The sequence below is a fragment of the Syngnathoides biaculeatus genome, chromosome 10 (genome assembly GCF_019802595.1).
Source record: "Syngnathoides biaculeatus isolate LvHL_M chromosome 10, ASM1980259v1, whole genome shotgun sequence".
NCBI classification, from domain to species: domain Eukaryota; kingdom Metazoa; phylum Chordata; class Actinopteri; order Syngnathiformes; family Syngnathidae; genus Syngnathoides; species Syngnathoides biaculeatus.
In genome coordinates this window covers 5,025,298-5,045,125 of record NC_084649.1, presented here as the reverse complement: position 1 = coordinate 5,045,125, position 19,828 = coordinate 5,025,298, and the positions used below count along the sequence as shown (strand labels likewise).

Genomic DNA, 19,828 nt, shown 5'->3' with positions numbered 1-19,828 from the left:
ATTGAATTACCCTTCATAAGTTTGAAAGAGACCCTGTTCGTTGTGAAAAATAGATTGCATGGGTGCAGAGGACGAGAGCTTCGTGGGTTCCAAATAACAGGTAGGTGTGTATACAGCTACTAAAAAATAAAAAATAGTTTGGGGTGGACCATGTAATCGGTCTCTCTCATAACATAGCAAAAGATCCGCGTATGAAATGTGTTGATGTCCGCGTCGCCCAGCCAACAATGTCTCACTCAGCCTTGTCTCGATAGTGTTCATCGCGTACTGCGGCGGCTTTGAACATACCCCTAAAGGAGCATGGCTTGGCTCCACCTCCTCCTTATATACCATGGCGGCGAAAATCAGCCACACAGGCTGAGGCGTCGCGTTCGGCGGTCACAGCTTCTGCGAAGGCTGCGCATTGGGCTTTGCGATGGGGGCGGCTCTGAGGAACCCAGCCGAGAATCCGTTACTCAGTCGCGCGCACGCGTCAGTCTCCAGACCCAATACAAAATCTTTGGAGGGAGCTCAGACTCCATGTTTCGCAGCGACAGCCTAGAAACCAGTCTGATCTGTGTGGAGGAGTGGGCCAAAATCCCTCCTGCAGTGTGTGCAAACTGGGTGAACAACGACAGGAAATGTTTGACCTCTGTAATTGCAAACAAAGGATACTATACCAAATATTAACATTGGTTTTCTCAGGTGTTCAAATACTTATTTGCAGCTGTATCACACAAATAAATCGTTGAAAAAAACATACATTGTGATTTCTGGATTTTTCTTTTTAGATTATCTCTCTCACAGTGGACATGCCCGTACCATGAAAATTTCAGACCCCTCTGAGATTTCTAAGTGGAAGAACTTGCAATATAGCAGGGTGTCCAAATACTTATTTTCTTCACTGTATGTACATTTGTGTCTCTCACTGGCTGTTCAAATAAGCATCTTATAAAAAGTCTTATCGCTTTCACTTCCTTATTCTGTAGCACCCCTCTTCTTTGAACTACAGTGGCTACGGAAAGTTTCATAGCCCCTTAATTTTTTCACTCTTTATTATACTGTAGTCATTTGCTAAAATGGGTCTGAATACTTATTGTTGTATAGTATTTCACATCATTTTGAATAAATCAAAGTCAATTTTGTTTGTTTCTGTCAATATAAAGTGGTGTAAATATACAGGGTGGTGTATGTACATTAATGAGGACAAAACCAAAAAAAATATTAAATAAAAATAAATAACTCATTGAAAAGAAATGCAATACATCAGAGTTAAAAAGAAAAAATTAAGTATGTCTGAATACTTTTTGTACCCACTGTATTAATCTTATCTTTTTATGGTTGAATCAACGAATCAGGCAATGGTGACATTGAGAACTCCTCCACAATTATTGGCTACCATTTCCATTTCTTTTACACAGGGTTTTTTACAAGGTTTTTTATGTACGTGTAAGGAAGAAAATTTATAAAAATTCTAACTCAAGCAAACTTCTCCACATGCTCCTATGACTGTTTGGCAGTGAGTCATGTAGACGTAATCACAGTTTGGCTCATTGAGGACAGAAGGGGGTGTGAAGTTTGAAATACTGGTAGTTGTTTTAAGTTGTTGAGTCACTTTTTGTCTACAAGCATGCAACGGACATCTTTGGTGCTTTTCAACTGTCGCCACTTTAAGGATCAAGCCAATGCAGTTTTATGTTCACTGCAAATACCTGTTTTATTTCAGCTTCTGGTGTTGTTTGCTAATTTTCCACTTTTTTTCCACATTGCTGTGAGCCTGTCCACAATAGTAAATTCAGTTATCTTTTTTTCGTCTCTCCTTAGACAAACTAAAGTTCAACGTAATTCTGTTGTACTGATAGAGCTCTGGTCGTGTCTTGTTTTACATCTTTATCCTTAACAGTGATTTCTGTGGTGGCTCTCTTGTCTGAGACTTCACATGGCAATATATTTCAAGTATTATTCTACTTGAGATTTTTTTCCAAGACTATTTTCAACCACTCTCGTGCTGTATCAGTGGCAAAAACTCCAAGCAGTGATCGCTGCTCATTTTATTTATTAATAGCTCCTTTCTGTTCCTGGTTTACAGTGCTAGCAAGACTTTCTGGGACTATTTTTGAAGGTTGAATAATGAGTGTTCTGTAATAGATATATTCTTACAAATAGAGCTGGGGCTACACTTTCAAATTCCAGAGGTATTTCTACCAATCCTTGCTTCATGCTAACCTTTCAATATGATACGACAGAGTCCATCTTGCCCCTCCTAACAACGGCACCCAGGCTTCCAGAGCCAGGGACATGCACAGCTGGTAGACATCTTGGCTCAAATTGAGGTGTGTCACTTCAGCTGTTGTGCGACATGTGACTGTCAGGAGATGATGAGAACTAAAAAGCAGCCAAAAAGATTTTATTTTTTTAAGGCTCCCGGCTACTGCATTGTCCTCTGTCCTTTCCAGTGTTTTCCTGCACAGAGAAACCTGGAATCCCATTGGCCCGGGTTCTGAGGTGTTTGTGTAGCAGAAGCATGGCTTGTACAAATTAATTTCCTCTTCCTTTTGAGCTGCAGTTAATAATAACATCTGGTTTTCCAGACACTATCCCCAGCACGTATACTCTATTCAAGAACAAATCACACCCGTTAACCTGTTTATCTTTCGAGGGGGATAACCTTCCACCAAGAGATCCTCAAAGCAGGAAAGAATGGAGAGAACTTTGTCACTATTTTAAGGTGTATATTTAGTTGGTCAGTGAGATGATTATCCAAACATGCGTGGGTATAAGACATAGAGCTGATGAAACTAATTGACGTTTCCCAATCATGAAGTTGATTTGCTGCCTCTAAAACTAATCAGATTATGATGCAGGTTTCCTAAAGGGCCTCAAAGTTAATTTGACCCTATATTTTTATATGACGTTTAAAGGTCTCAAATGCTTTTGTCTGGCTCTGAATGAAGGTTATTATCACTATTATTATGGCATAGTGTCGGTGTGAACGTCCTTTCTCTTCAAGACCAAATGGAGCAATTATCTTGTGATAAAAATGATTTAAACATTTTGTTACTTTGTGTCATGAATTGTTGTGCTGCTTGCTGCGACCAATGACCATCTGTATTTCAGAACTAAGTCTAGGCTTGTTTGACCAACTCTTCAGGTTTTGCCTCAGTCCTCTCCTCCCCCTTGCACTCTTCGCATCGTTGTCATTTACAAAGGCGTCTCCGTGACGATGGCACAACCATCTATTGTTTGACAATCCCCACACAGCCACAAATGCCACTTGAAAGAGCTCTGTGGAATCCCAACTTTCTCCCTCATTCCTTTGCTTGCACTCTACCACAACTAATCCCAACCCCTCCTAATTTATACATGCCCTTCCCATCTTCTCGTGGCCCTGGTCTCCCTCACACACATATTGGTCTCCAGTTTCCCGCCTGTTGTATTTTCTCACAATTGTACTCTTTTAGTTCAGGGCTTTGTAATCATACTTTATTTATCTGATCGAAGATTGGTTTCAATGGACGTGCTGTTCTAAATTCATGATGTCTTTGGATTGTGATCAAATATGCCAAACAACCCTCTATTGGCTGCCACATGAGATTTATCAACATCAGACTAAACTCGATGCTGCTATCCAGCAAAGTGTGCCAGTGATCAACAGCAAGTGATAGAAAGTACTGGCTACACGCTTACACAACACTGCATGAACAGATACACACCCAGATATCCTTATAAACTTACAATTCCATTACACATAGTTGCACCAACACAATAAACGTTAAGATATCAGCAAAGGGTACGTTGGGACATTCACTTCGGGCGCGCCCTCTGCACCCCGGAACCTTCTGTAACCCAGTGATGTTAATGTGCGTGAGTGTGTGTGTGTGTGTGTGTGTGTGTGTGTGTGTGTGTGGTGTGTGTGTGTGTGTGTGTGTGTGCATATGTGATGTGTGTGCACGCACGTGCGTGCCACTCGACACAAGCAACACGACTGACATATCTCGACAAATGGCCACTATGTTTATTAGTAAAGCTATAGAAAATGGAACACACTTGATCTCTGAGTGCCACAATCTCAAGGCGCGTAGGGAGTGCCTGACTGAATTTACGATTGCTCCCAGACACTGAGGCAAAGATAGGATTGTTGTGAGACTGTGTGGCGTAAGCACGGAAAGTAGTTTTGGCCACAAAGCAAGCGGACAAGAACTTCAGTGGGCTCTTCTCCATGGGCGTTCTTCTAAACCAAGTGTAGGAGATCCCACCAATGAACCTTCAACAACCTTGGCATTTGAATTTGAATTGTTTTAACAAATTGTTGAACTTTTCATCCAGCTCAAATCATTGAAGTGTTACCTCGACCAGAATAAAAGAACTGGGCAGTAGTAAGTAGTTTGTAAAGTTGGCAGGTTAAACCCGGGCCGCGACATTTCTTAATCTGTAACACATCGTTGCTTTAAATTTACAAAATTGAAATTCTCTTCAATGTCAAAGCTCTTGAACAATTGGTCTTAGAGAGCTATTATTTTTGCTGAAAATGACTTGTTAGATCCTATATGGAACACTCAGTCGTAGTAATAGTAATACAGTATATTTTAAACGAATTTGTCTGTTCTTTACTTACAGAGGAATTTTGGATAGCTATTTCTGAGTGTATTTTACTGCCTAATTGATCTAATCAAAGAACGCAATTAGAATGATTCCCAGCATCTACCGATTTGTTATTTTTGTTTCTGTATGGACAACAACTTCCAGTCATCTTTTCACAGCATGTTTACTATAATTTGCTGACCTTGGTGCTGACTCAGAGATTGTTTCTTTGTTTCGCCTATGCTGCTTGGTGTCGGTATAAGCTTAACGCCTGATAAGTCACAAAACATTGCTATTGACATGACCTTTTCCTTTAAAACTCAAATGCTCTAATCTTGCTCAATGTTTTGGCAACAATGTCAAAAACGAAAACTTACGAGAAGTTAGTTCTGAGTATTTGGAAAATAAATTTCTAACCAAAGTATGAAATGCAAATAAAATTGGCCTCCATGTACAGATCCAGACTGGAGTCCAGACTTAGAGAAGGTTGGGTCGGGAAGAAGTTGAATAAACACAATATGGATACACCACTTAATCAATTAACTAATGATAACGTCAGTTCCCTTCCTTGGTGTGCTGTCTAAAATACTGCACATTGACATAACTTCAAACAAAACACTGAGAGGAGAAGTGTCTAGTGCAGCGATTCTCAGCCAGTGTGCCAAAGCACATTAATGTTCCGTGAGCGCTCAAATGTGTCATGAGAAGTTATACAATTTGACACAATTGCTTGAAAAATCATTTATTTAGAAGAAATAATGTATGCCAGTAGTGCTGGAGCCTATCCCAGCTAACTTCAGGCGAAGGGCAGACTACATCCATCCATCATACGTCATAGTCGCCAGTCGGTCACGGGGCACTTATCAACACCATCACAAAGTGGGAATCGATCCCATGCTACCTGCATCTTGCCCGTTGGTTTTAGTCAGTGCAAATGGTTGTTAGCTTATCTGTGCAATTGGCTGGCTATCAGTTCAGGATGTACCCTGCCTCTGGCCCACAGATAGCTGGGATAGACTCCATCACACTCGCCACCGTAATGAGAATAAACGGTACAGAAAATGGCTGTACTTTCAAGCGTCTGCCTCACAGTTCTGAGGACTGGGGTTCAAATCCTGGCCATGCCTATGTGGAGATTACTTGTTCTCCCTGTGCCTGTGTGGGCTTTCTCTTGGCACTCAGGTTTTCTCCCACTTCCCAAAAACATGCCTTAATTGGAGACTCTAAATTTCCCTTAGGTGTGGTTTTGAGTGCGAATGTTTGTTTCTGTGCCCTGTGATTGGCTGGGGACCATTTCAGGGTGTACCCTGGCTCCTACCCGAAGATAGCCGGGATAATTTAACATCAAAAAATATTGTAACTGCTCTTTACAAACAAACACATACATATATATAAAACAGGCAAGCAACATCTGTGAGAACAGCTAGTGATGGTTTTGTAGCGAAAAGTACAGTGACTTCATTGTTGGGTCTCTGGTGCTATAAGGCTCTGCAAAATTATTTGCAAGACAGTAGAAAAATAATAATTAAAAAAGCACATCATTAACAAAAAGTGGATCACAACATACATATTCACTTATTTACATTAAGTGAAAAAAAATGTGCCTTTTCACTCATGTCTTGATAAAGAACTTGATGTCTCCAGCGCATCCCCGTAGCTCATCTTACACAAGCACATTGGATACCTATTTAAATCCATTCTGATTTGTTGTAAAACACAAACCAGCTAAACTAGAAAATAGAACTTTTCTCTTTATTTTGGTCTTACTGTGGCTGTGGCCGTGAAGACGATTGACCACCTTTCACTAAAGTAAAATCACATCCTGGTGCAAGGTCCTCAGCTTTCTGTGACCTAATGTAAATTCGTATGCAATATACACATTACTGTTGGAATTTACTGTATGCTTATTTCCTATCTTGAGTAAACGTATAATAATGGAAGTAAATGTATTAAGCAAGGAATTATGGGTCATTACAAATACCATTTTGAAAGGAGCAAGTAAAGAATTTTAAAAACATGCATGAATTTTAAAAACATGTACCGAGATGCAATTATTAAATTGCAGGGATCTGAATCATAAGCGAAGAAAATCACATCATGAAGTTGGGCTACCAGCTCCTGTTTATGTGGCAAAAAGGGAAGACTGTTTTGGTCAAGTAAAGAATCTCACCCATCAAGTATACAGGAGGGAGATTCATGTTGACCATTGCGTGAACCCCAGATGTTGATTTGTTTGAGGCCTGATTTGGTTACAGATAAGGAAACAGTGATTTGCACATTATGGTCTCATGTGTGAGGTCTTTTGGGTTATCTGGCCTATCAGAAGAAGAACTTTGATATTTCTTAGGGGTGAGTTGCTGTTTTCTCTGGCTAATTGTAAAAGTATTGTAAAAGCAAATAATTCAGTCATGTTTGTCTCATGTTATACAACCTGACATGACTACAGTTACAAAACATACTGTGCTTTAAAGAGTACCAACATTGTTTTTTCAACTTAGCAGCTGTCACCTCTCAATCCCCTTTAACTTCCTTGTGTTAGCTTACAAAGTCACACTTACTTGTAACAAACAAACTTTGCACTTCAGCTATTCACGCATGTCTGTGTCCTGTTGTGTATCGGGCTGTAAACTGTCTTGAGTGAGGTCTGTGAGGTGAGTGATTTGGGGCCTTTTGTAGCAGCAGTGGCTGTCTTGGTGATGTGCCAGGTGGCGTGGATCCAGCTGTTTATAGGCATCACTTAAATGGTGAGTCCGTGCGAGTGTTTGAAGGCAAGAGCCAATCAAACTGCTGAATTGGTGTGACTCAAGCTGTGGGTCTCGAGAGAAAGAGAGTGAGAGAAGGCTAGGAGAGCTTAAAGGAAGTTTGCCATTGGTCTTTGGACCTCAGGGGAAAACTGTTTCAGCATTGTTCCAGAGAGATGTGGAGGAGGGGGGTCACATTGCCTCTTTCCTCCCTTTGCGTCCTCTTCCTGCCGTTACAAACCATTTCTCCACTGATAGGATTGCTCTTGGAAAAAGAAGACGATTGATTTTGCCGTGACTGTCACTGCATTTACGTTCGAATTAACACTAAAGGGGGTTATCAACTTTTGGTCTAATTAATCACGTCAGCGTTGACTACAGAGGTAAGCCTGTGTTAGACTTATGACCTTATGTATGCTTATCTTATGTCTGGTGCTTCAAATGTTATTTGTCATGCCTAAACAGCTTTTGAACTGAACTAAAGAGTTTGTTTAAGAGGGCAAGCCTGATGAAGGATGAATCCTGATTTCAGGATAAGCTTATGATGCTGCAGACACAAAGGCAATAGACCAGAGTACTGTGACCAGATTGATGCTTGGAGTTTGTTCAGCCACTCAAGCAGAAAGAGAAGAACTAACCCTTGAACCCAAATAAAGAGGTTTTCAGCTCAGACCTACTGGAATTCTGACTTCTCTACAGGCTGCACTTTTTCTGTTTTCTTCAAAATGTACTTTGTTTTTGTTATAGTACAAGTCATTTATATGAAAATAGATGAGTTTAAAAAATGTCAGCCTTCACTTGCAGTCCTTTTGTCAAAAATTCCTCTGGGTAGGCTTCAATGAGCTGTTGTTTTGCACCGTTAGTATATTTAAATTGGAATGATTTCATAGTTTATTCTTGATTATTTATATCCTTAATTGCCTATTTCATACGAACAAGGCAAGATCCCTGAGTGCAGTCCTTACTTGGTGTATAATGACTATCAATGATGCAAATGAACCTATTATTCACGTTATTTTGCACCTTTTTTCCCCCTCAGAGATGCCCCTCAAAGATGGCAGCCTACACCTGGTTCTAAGGCAGCAATGTTGGTAAAGGTGAACAGCATGAATCGGAGCCAGCCAACCCCAGTTTCACAGCAGGAGCTCATACAGCACAGTGCACTCAACAAAGCCAGCACCTTTACACTACACCCGTCCAACAATAAGGCCCATGGGGGATGCTTAGACTCCACCCAGGGCCATGAAACAACGCCCTGTGGCAAAATGGCAGCTGACGCACGCCACGCCCATCACCTAAGAAAAGCCAGTAATGGCAGTTTTTGTTTAGTGACATCAGACAGTAGTCAACCCAGTCCACTCCTTCATAGATCACAGAGTAGTACACCACGCCCAGCCTCCCCCCAGTATGCTTGCAGTGCCCCAATCTATGACGAGCCAGTTACAGACTGTCCTATATATGATGAACCCCCAATAGACATGGAGGTAGAAGGAGCACACCTTTTCAATGGGCAACAACTGTCTCTCCTGACTCCATCCCATAGTCTCCAGAAACCAAGACTTCTCCAACATCCCGTTCCATCTCTTCCAGCTCGCAGGCACAGGAGAAACCCTTCTGCCTCTGACTACAGCCCAGCTGGTCTAGAGTGCATCAAACATATGATCAATGTTGACCCCAAGCAGCTCCTATCAGGCTCCCCCGTACCGCCGACATCCCGGCAAGATCTTGTCCCAATACAGCCTCAGTCACAGGCTCTCTCTTTGCCCCAAGTTCAAGGCCAGTTACGGGACAGAGAAGCAGGGATCCCTGGCCCAAGTACACTGGATAAAAAGCAGAGTTGGCGAGTCCTTGAGGCCACAGTACAGCGTGCTATGGAGGCACGACACAGTAGGCAAAGCAGCCAAGCATCTCAGGACTTCGCCTCCTTGACACCTCAGGCAAGTGCAAACTATCAAGATTCTGGTTACTCTACTGGCCCCTCTCCGAGTCTAAGAAGAAAGAGTAGGAGAAGGATGGGTACCGGTGGAGGTGCAGGAGGCAGGCCTGGGTCAGTAGGCAGCAGTGGAGAGCTGTGTGCTCTCAATGAGAGGTTGATGGCCGAGATGAGGGAAGTGGTGAGTCGCTCCAACACCATGAGGGAGGTAAGAGTGGGACTCGAACAGGAGATAGGTGACAGGGTAGTTGTATCTCGGACACGCTCCCCCGTCGACTCAATAAGGTGGTATGGAGGAGGAGGAGGAAGGGGTGTGTCAGTCGGCAGGTGCCCATCTCGAGAGGACATCACTGGGACTTCCCGCTCGCTGACTAAGGCAGGCAATGCTCCTCTGACTGCTCTAGAGATACCAGCGAGACAAAAAAGGACATATGAAAAAGTTGATGCTTTGGAGATGAGTATTAATAGCCAAGCCAGCCTATCTTCACCTGAGACTCCAGGCCTACCCTCCCAGGTAAGCCCCTGCATCCCAAAATGTATGTGTTAAGGTAATAACACAAAAACAAATACATACTGAATAAACATATATATTCTACATTTAGGTTATCCCTTATTTTACTTTTTCACAGTAATAGCATGATTTTATTTTACTGCAGACAGTGGAACCTCAAAAAAACCTCCAATAAAATTAATATCTGATAAAACAGACCATAGGGACTGACCAATACACTCAAAAATTGTTTCCATTACTACCTAAAAAGCTTTTGATAAACTCTGTTGGCTTGAGAATTGGCCATTGTTGTTTACTTAGGCCAGCGGTTTCAAACTGGCAGTCCCTGGGGCATATGCACCCCACTAGGTGATGTTGTGCCCCCCACCTTATGATGAAAGTTTAATATTCGTGTGGCCCTCAAGTTTTGTATGAATAGCATGATTAAAGTGTTGTTTACAGAGCTTATAAACCTACCAATCATGGTGGGGTGTATGTCTCTTCGGGGCGTGACATCAACCAGGCTTGATGCAAGCAGAGAAACATTTTTTATTGAGTAAAAGTTACAGCAGTGTTGCCGTGGAGAGTTTTATTTGTTGTTTTTCACACGACTTGTTTACACCAGCTTCCTAGTTTTTTATTTTATGTTTTTAAAAAAAAAAGACTTTTTGAGAAGATTGGATTTTTTTTTTAGAATTTCAATTGCACGCACATGCATGCGCACCGAGGCTGAGGCCCAGCTTCAGCCAAACTGGCTCCAGCGGCCCCAAGGTAAATTGAGCTTGAGATCCCTGACTTAGGCTGTGGTGAAATACAGGCACAGAATGGAACTGACATATTTCTGGGTTACAGATGTACAATAATACTAGATCTAACCATTCCTAGGTGGTGACCATTTTGAATGGGGGGGTTGACAAAGCGACCCATTATCTGTTGTACGTAGCGCAGGGAGAGAGCGGCATGGCTGCAGCATTAACTCTGAGGGGTACAAAACAGAAGTCTTTAAGGACTCCAAAACATTCTATTTCTGGAACAATAACAGTCCTTCTTGTCAAGCCATTCACTTTTGCAGCAGATTAGTGACTAGTAACAGCGCTCATGAAAGCGATTGCGTAAAACGAGTACTGTAGATCAACAATGGTACCATGACCTAGCATACCGGCGTAATAAGTTTGGATAAAAGTGAAACTTTTTTTTTTTCCATTGTACTGGCTGTTTTAGGCTACCAAAAAAAAAACTTATAAAACAACAATTTTGTACTGTACAGTAACATGGTTGCATATGGCCTCCCGGTGTGCAGAGGCGGCCCATACGGACTAGCCATTTGAGATGGCTTTTTTCCACCTCCTTACCTGTTTACTCTAATGCACTCTAATGTCCAGCCTGGAATTCACAGGTCTATCTTGAATGGGCAGATGAAGAAATCTTTTACTGTTACACCTATGAAGCACCAGTTTCCCAGATGTCACTGTGAAAGTGATTTTAGATTGTAATCTAATCCCCCCACATAACCACCAAATATGTCCCGGATTGGCAGAGTGGCCTCTGCAGACCAAAATGGCTACGGTCCCAGCATTACCTGCCATCCTCCATCTGTTCTGCTCTGTAGGTACTTTATACTCATATGCCAGCTCTGTGCTTGGGCATCTGGGCCTATGCCAGAGCAGACATTCAGGACATGGTCTCCCACCTTCAGGAAGGAGAGATGCTGTGGTCCATATGGTTGTGGTTTGGCACAAAAGTTGTAGAAGAGGAATGCTAGTAGGAAGCCTTTTCAGTTCCCCCTCTCGTTCTTGCATTTTAGTCAACTGCCAAAGAGCACCAGGCCAAACTAAGCCTGTCCTGGAATGTTAGTCAGACTTGCTGGCAAATCGCTCACATACGCTCACTGAATTTAGGATTATGGATGCTATGTTTTACCACTGTTTTTGCTGTCAGACCTTTGATTGAACTAGTTCACTGAAAACATTTCAACTTCAGCCATTTGCAAAACGCCGTGAATAATATTTTTTTACATTGCTATGAGATTTTACACAGTGTAATGTAAACGTTCTACAGCATGTGTCTGTTTCGTACATTATACTCAATACAAATGGAAAGAATGTGCTTGAGTTGATCGAGATGCGACACAAACAAATGTTCAACAAAAGTTAAACAAACCTGGCATGTAAAGTTCAGCTCCTCACTTCACATAACGATAAAGATGAAGCGATGAAAGGAAATTTGAATTTTATTCGTGGATCATCTTTAATATATTTTTTGGGGTTATTGCACAGTTTTGGTCTGGATCATTGTTTATTCCAGTTTGAGAGATGGGCAGTTGTTATTGTAATCCTCACTACACGGACCAGTGGGAGATCTTGAGTGTAGTTTTGATTTTGTCAGGCCATTGGTCCATTATAGGGAGAGAAGTACAAGGATTAAAAAGTACTACTATCACGACACCTGCTACTGAGACCTTGCATAAGGATTTTTGGACTGCTATTAATTATCTGAAGGAATACAGACCCTATAATAATTTCATCTCTCGCCCCAAACCAGGACAGCTTAGAAGCAGTAGTATGACACAGTGAAGGACAGTCACCCCCCCCCGCACACACACACACACACACACAAGCATAAATTGGTCTTCTGCTATTCTCTCATTTTTACCTTCATCTTTTTCCTATGGATAATTATTGACCATCTGCATCTCTTGTTCCCCTGCAGGTGAGCACCCTTGAACTACAGGCTCAGCTGGAGAGCAGAAAGAAAGACGTGGTAGATGGACGCAGCGCATCCCTTGGCCCACACCGACCTGTCACCCGTGACAACAGAGAAGGATCTGAAGGAGCAAAAGCGGCAGAAACTTCTTACCAGTTTTCCTACGCCACCCTGCGACAGCCACCACCGCCAGATGTCGGAATGGAGGACTGGGCCAGCAAGCACCTCAACATGCACACACAAGGCCTGTTCCGGCGTCGTGTCTCCATTGCCAACATGCTGTCTTGGAACCGAGGATCCATCAAAAAGCCCATGCTCGTCACAAGCAATCGTGCTGTCAGAAAGGAGGCTTGCGAGATGTTCAAGCTGGTCCAGGCCTACATGGGAGATCGGCCCTCACGTCTAGACCGCCGTCACTGTGCCCTTCTCATTGTCACCAAGTGCTGGGACATGCAAGGACTGCGGGATGAGTTGTACGTGCAGCTAGTGAGGCAAACTACAGGAAATGCAAGCCCCAGCAGCTTGGCAGCAGGTTGGGAACTGATGGCCGTCAGCTTGGCCTTCTTTGCCCCATCGCCCAAGTTCCGCTGTTACCTGGAAGGCTACATCCAGAGACACACGGAGCCAAGCAGCGACAAGAAATGTGAGTCTCAGACTGACAAACAGGGTGGGTCACCGTTTTTATGCCTTCAAAAAGTCTGATACAGTAGTTATCTTTACACAATGTGAGCCAAAATAATTATTTTTCTCTCCTTTTGTTCAGTTGAATTATTTACGTTACTCAAACTAGTCTTGTAAAAGAAAAGCGCAAAGGAATCTTTTACCGATCAGAAACATGGACTTCACGATCTTGTCTTTTTCAGTGACTCAGTTCATATTGGAACAGCAGGAACTGAAGCTAAAGAAAAATTCAAAATCAAGGAAGAAGCGAAAACAAAACACAGATGAGGAAGAAGGTAATTTTTAGTTGTCTTTGCTCCAAAGGGCCTCTTTTTGTCAAGATGAGTCCCGTGATGTCACCAAAAGAGGGTACCTTAATTACTGTATCAACTTCCTTCCATCTAATAGAAGATCATTTATTTATCACGATGACTGACTGGCATAAATAGATTACCATAGATACAATTCTTGTGAATCAATGATTTTTTGAGCAACTTCCCAAGGGACACCTGACGAGCATTCGCAGCACTCTAATGTGCCCCGCCACACTGGTTGAGAATCACGGCTTAAGAGAGTGACCACTTTGAGTGGGATGGAAAATTGCGGTGGACACGGTTTGTCAGAAGAGGTCATAATGATGTATGTGCAGACTTGATGAATGAGTTTCACTGAACATTGGTTTAAAAAAGAAAAAAAAAATCAGCAGAATGAGAATTTCAGAAGGATCTATTTGCTCTCAGTGACCTGTTCTGTGAATCATACCAGTGGTCTTGGCCTCCTCGTCAACACGCAGCCCCATTTGAGGAGCCCTCACTGCCAGCTGTGTCGATGATGTCACCACAGTCATCTCCACAGACATGTAGCCCCTCACATTATACTACAATGACTCACACACAGACCTCCATCCTGACTCAGAAGTCATGAAGATACTGAAGAACGCTTATTCAAAGGCTCACTTCAGTGGGTGCACCACTAACCAGAAATCTGCATGTTAAAAATGGTATAATGAGCTCTATTGAAAGAGGTTTTGTCTCACATATTTTTTTGGGGTGGGTGGGCAGCTAAAATTTATGTATGAACTGGGGTCCATATTGTTTTCACTTAACAGTCAAACACAGTCTTGTCAATAACAGCCAGATGAAACCGACGCCACTTCTTCACACGGTTTTCACTGGTTCTATGTTTTGGTTCATTTTAGCTCTTACCTTTTGTCAACAGGTGTCCTGCATGCATGGTACGTATGCTATAATTCGTAATGAGTTCACACGGTATTTGTGGACTTCGGTTGCCTGGTTGCAGTTTTGGTGTGGTTAAGGTTAAATATAGAACCCCAGCAGGTTTCAACCCCTTCATCACAGAAACGCGTCCTTGCTCGTTTGAGTTTCTATGAGAATTATTCTCTTCTCCAAGATTGGGCAAACTATCTCTCTAACGCGACATAATTACTGTCAAACGGATGAGTCAGATTAGCATCGCTGCCGAGAGCGCAGCATGGGAGTCACCTGTTTGCTATAAATCTGAAGGGAACATGCTGGAACATGTTAGCCACTTGAAAATCGCATCAGTAAGTGTGTCCATCTGGCTGCGGTTCAGGTGTCGGATGTGGTCCCTGGGATTGGGAAAAGATTAGTGTAAACTAATATGATATATAGCTTCTCCTCCTTTGGCTACATTCTGAAAAAAAGAAGGTCAAGGTTTACATTTCTAGCAACAAGTGTGCTGAATTCAGCTTCTTTTCCCCCTAGGACAGACTGCCTGGAAGTCTGTACTGTAGCCCAAAAAAATGAAGGGAAGAAAACATTACAGCTTTGAAAGTCGACAGTAGCGATGAAGCACGTGTTTCCCATTCATCCCAGAGGCCTTTACATGCTTGGAAACCGATGAATCACCTGAACTTTGAGTTTGTAGGCGGCTCCTCCGTCTAAAGCTTTTGTTCAACAGCAGTAAATCTTCTTGCAACCTGGCAGTTTAGCCAGGCCTCTTCTAATCCCCATATGCTAGAATCACATTGTCAACATGTCTCCAGTTACCACTCCTGGCCGGCCTCTCCTCGTCACTTTGACATTTGTGGGGTCTTGTTTGTGGAAACGGGATTTTAATCATACTACATACTTTTTTTCCACTACTGTATGAGGGTTATAGTTTGGGTCTTAGTTCAACTACACTTTCTGGTGGATGTGGGGATATTTTATTGTGGGTCAGTGCTGAATTATTTCCTCTCTCAACCAACAGGCCTGCCCGTCAGCACATACGCTAAATTCTGCCATCGGAAACTGCAAAAGGTGGCCATCACGGGAGGGAAAAAGGTAAAACAGTAGTACAATGGCACCTTCACGGTCTCACGCATGCTGTTCTGAGAGGTTACTCCACCTCAGGTTTATAGAATATTTTCCCTGTGGAAAATAATAATAACCGATGATTTGTTTCAGGGTCACGCCACCATCATAAAACCTTTACTAGCTTTATAGTGCATAAAGGCAAGCACCCTGAACTGGTTGCCAGCCAATCGATGATGTCCTCTCCACTATAAATAATTATTAAAAAGTGACTTTTTGTTACCATGACAAGTGTTTATTTTTTTATCTGTTTATCTATTTACCAGTTTTACAAACTTTGTGAGACGGAGATTGCTGATTTTTTGTGGTGTAAATTCTGTTATATTCCACTTGTTTTTGACTATTTACTTATTTGTTTAAATGAGCAAGCATGACAACAATTTAAATGTACATTTGGCACCTCACTGAGCTAAAGTCTAACCATTTTTTTCCTGAGGTCTCTCATCCAATTTTCTGAGCCACTTATCCTAACGAGTCTCGTGGGAGTGCTGCAGTCAATTGCAGCTTTCATGGGGCAGGAGGCGGGGTACACCCTGGATCGGTTCCCAGCCAATTGCAGGCACATGGAGACAAACAGCCACACTCACAATCACACCTAGGGGCAATTTGGATTGTCCAATTCTTGCGTGTTTTAGGGATGAGGGAGGAAACCGGAATGCCTGGGGAAAACCCATTCAGGCACAGGGAGAACATGCAAACCCCACACAGGCGGGGCCAGGATTTGAACCCGGTCCTCAGAATGCTCTACAGCTGTGCCACCGTGCCCCCACTCATGCTTTATATTTGATTAAATTTTGTTCAATGTCTGATACTTCAGTGGAATCCGACAAGAGTGAAGTTATGTTAGACTTCAGGGCTATCAAAGTAACCCGTGTCACATGTGAGTCTTCTTTAAATCACTCTGGATTTAATCGTAGAAGAGCAAGGTTAGGGTTAGATCAGTCACAAGTCGACAAATACGGACTTGGTGCTGTTGTGGAAAGAGCCAGGATTGGTATAATGGTATAATGGCATGGTCAGGTTGTAAAACTGACATTCTTTTCTTCTTTGTTGCTTGCCAGGGGCTACGTAAGCCCACCTTGGAAGAGGTCGACCTTAGTCGACGGGCCATCATCACCCCCTCCCTGTTTGGTAGCTCCTTGGAGGAAGTCATGGAGCGTCAGAGTGAGCTCTTCCCAGACAGGAAATTACCCTGGGTGCAAGTTCAACTTTCCCAATATGTTCTGGCTCTGGGCGGGGCTGAGACAGAGGGCATCTTCAGGTAAGACAAATGCAGCAAATGAGGCACTGACCTGCCTCCACTTGAGCATTGGGAGAGTCCAGGAAATTTGAAGGGTATCTTGTTTTGTTTTTGTGTATGAACTGGATTGTGCATCCAGTGCGTATCAACAAACTTGCATGTGGTCTTCTTCATCCCCTCACATCAAAGTAGCCATGTTTCAATCTTGAGAACTCCACTGTGTTTACGTCATTCCTCTTGCTTCACTGGATGTTTGTTTTTCAGGGTTTTGTCTAAATCTGAAAACTGTTGCTTCTATCAATACATCTCACAATAACCCTCCATGGAATCTTTCCTCCTTGGTGTGTTCTTTGCTTCCGTTTAGAGTCTTGTCGTTTTTATTCCCTTACATTGTATATAAAGACAATGGAGACTCATGGCTTTTAGATGTAGGGGTCCCTCTAGTGGCCACTTACTATAACGGAAGTGTTTTGTTTTTCCTTCAGAGTCCCCGGGGACATCGATGAAGTCAACGCACTGAAGCTGCAAGTAGACCAGTGGCGCATCCCCGAGAACCTGTCAGACCCAAATGTACCTGGTAAGGAAGGATTTATTTCACATGGAATATTTTTGTGTGTTTATTTTCTGTTGCCTGTGTACTTATTACAAATGTGTCTCCATCAGCCTCTCTGATGAAGCTGTGGTATCGAGAGCTGGAGGAACCTCTCATCCCCATGAATTTCTATAAACAGTGCGTTAACAACTGTGACGACCCAGTTGCGGCCATTGCCGTGGTTCAGTCTTTGCCTGAGCTCAACCGGCTGGTGCTGTTCTACTTCATCCACTTCCTGCAGGTAAGCACCGTACAAATATGGATCGTGTATCCTAGAGCAGTGTTTTTCAACGTTTTTTAAGCAGGGCACACTTTTTTCATTAAAAAAAAAAAAAAAAAACGATGCTGAACTCAGTCAAGTGATTGAATGGAGGCTTGAAGTTCAATAAAAGGACATCTTCTCTTCAAGTGCTTTTAATTGTTTCACTATTATCTCACATAATGCTGCTGTGTTGACATTTTGCCATTGCATTGTGAGTATGAACATTTCAAGATTTGCATTTTCCACATTGTTTCGTTGTTCCTTGTGCAGAATCCATTTATTTAATCTGTGCTTGTAAGCAGGTTTTCATTTCAGCCTTGCACACATGTGTTCAGTTCATTCAGATGATGGAAAATGTAAGCCATGTTTTCCAGGTCTGCACATACCTCATCAGTTGCAAGCAGTTTTGTGTAATCAGACCTCTCATTTGTCAGAAACACTTTTATTTCCTCCAACAGTTCATAAAGACGACGGACCAGTTACTTGCCACGGGACACAATCTGTATGGAACATTTAAGGCTTTATGTTCACCATCCATTTCGTCACATAAAGATAAAAATGTGGGACTTTTCACAGGTCGGGATTTTACAAAGTTCACCACCTGCACAACATCATCCAACACAGGAACGAGGTCTGCTGCTAAATTCTTGCCTACGAGGGCCTTGCGGTGTAAAAAGCAGTACGTAACATTCATATTGGGGTCTCGTCCTTTCACTCTGCTTACAAACCTTTCTGGTGCTGCCGCTCCATCGTTGCAGACACCAGTGCGGTTTTCCCATTTAAGTCTACTTTGTTCAAGCTATTTAGAGGGAATCTGAAAAATGTCCTCTCCTGCTCTTTTTCTTTTGTTGCATTGGCTTGCAAAAAAAGTTTTCTCTTATTGCATATCTATCCACAAACCGCACTCTGGCCAGCAGTTGGGCATGTCCACTAAGAGCAGTGGACTCGTCAAGTTGCAATGCCAACTTTTCTTTTTCCAAAACTAAACATTCAATGTCTGCGACATGTCACCACTACATCACGTCTGGAAATGATGTGAAATGCAACAGGGACTTTGGCTATTTCTTGAGCCCCCTTAGGTCCAAGCTTTTTCAATGGCTTTACAGGCGGCAAGTATTAATGTGCCGCAGTGTATGACTTTTTAAATTTGGATACAAGTTCAGCAACGTGACAGCTTGCTTTAAGCGCTTTTTTATTTATCTTTGTTTTGTTTTCTCATCGATGTTGCCTCTTCCTCCACGTGTGCGTGAAAGTGAACAAAATACTTTGCATTCTTGTTCTGAAGTGAAGGGCGTTTTGTTTGGAAATGCTCTTTCAGCTGACTTGGACTGTTGGAATAGCTTTTCACCAAACACCAAGCACAACGGAGTCATCATCGATGGCTCCCCGGTGAAAGTAAATCCAAATGAAAGATAGCATTCACTAGATTGCTTCACGCCAGAGACTTTCCCCAAGCAAAAACCGTCTTTGGTTTCTTCAGACCTCCACTCATACTTGGGCATTCATCAGTTTCAGAATTTTGTTTTCTGAGTTAGCATCTTTCCTTTTGAAAAACCTCTCCATTACCATCACCATACAGCTACGCTAGCATCGATGCAACTATCACCACCACCTGATGCAGGACGAATCAAAGTAATTAGCTATCTGTTGCCACCTTCTGATATAAAAGCGTATTACATGATTACTCTGCTCATCAGTAGGCAGCACGGAATCATTTTCGGCAATTAGTTGTGAAATTGGATGATTTCCCCACGGCACACCAGACACTACGCCACGGCACAGTGATAGAAAAAAACACTGCACTAGAGCATCCATCCATCCATCCATCCATTTTTTCACCCCTCATTCTCTCTAAGGACGCGAGTATGCTGGAGCCTATCCTAGCTCTTAACTGCGGGCGAGAGGCTGTATACACCCTTTACTGGTTGCCAGCCGGTCGCAGGCGACGTGTAAACAAACAACCATTTGCACTCACATCCACACTAACAGACAAATTAGAGTCCACAATTAACCTACCGTGGATGTTTTTGGGATGTGGTAGGAAACGGGAGTACCCGGAGAATACAGGAAGAACATGCAAGGTCAGAGTTAAACCCCCGTCCTCAGAACTGTGTGGCAGATGTGCCAATAAATCCGTTGTGTTGATAATATTCACTACACTGCATCCATTGGGAGCTGTGCATGTCCAATTTGCAATGGAGCTGGCAATGAACTGTACGCTCAGTGAAACGTGACATCCTTTTTCATGGAAATAGTGACGCTAACTCAGAGGACGTGTATATTTTACCCGATAACTCCAATGAACACAGCC

The 19,828-nt window shown here is 42.7% G+C and overlaps 1 protein-coding gene across 9 annotated transcripts in view; it reads left to right on the top strand.

Annotated features, from left to right (window-relative positions):
- arhgap46a (Rho GTPase activating protein 46a) overlaps nucleotides 1-19,828 on the top strand; it is a 53,075-nt gene that overhangs the window by 31,069 nt on the left and 2,178 nt on the right. For 6 of the 9 annotated variants that reach the window (XM_061832088.1, XM_061832090.1, XM_061832089.1 and 3 more), the window contains 7 exons: nucleotides 8,341-9,748; nucleotides 12,434-13,094; nucleotides 13,291-13,383; nucleotides 15,320-15,393; nucleotides 16,485-16,684; nucleotides 17,149-17,240; nucleotides 17,327-17,496. In XM_061832088.1, coding sequence (XP_061688072.1) covers nucleotides 8,341-9,748; nucleotides 12,434-13,094; nucleotides 13,291-13,383; nucleotides 15,320-15,393; nucleotides 16,485-16,684; nucleotides 17,149-17,240; nucleotides 17,327-17,496 — 2,698 coding nt within the window. The remainder of the gene's footprint in view (nucleotides 1-8,340; nucleotides 9,749-12,433; nucleotides 13,095-13,290; nucleotides 13,384-15,319; nucleotides 15,394-16,484; nucleotides 16,685-17,148; nucleotides 17,241-17,326; nucleotides 17,497-19,828) is intronic. The other 3 variants (XM_061832087.1, XM_061832092.1, XM_061832091.1) reach the window with 3 other exon arrangements.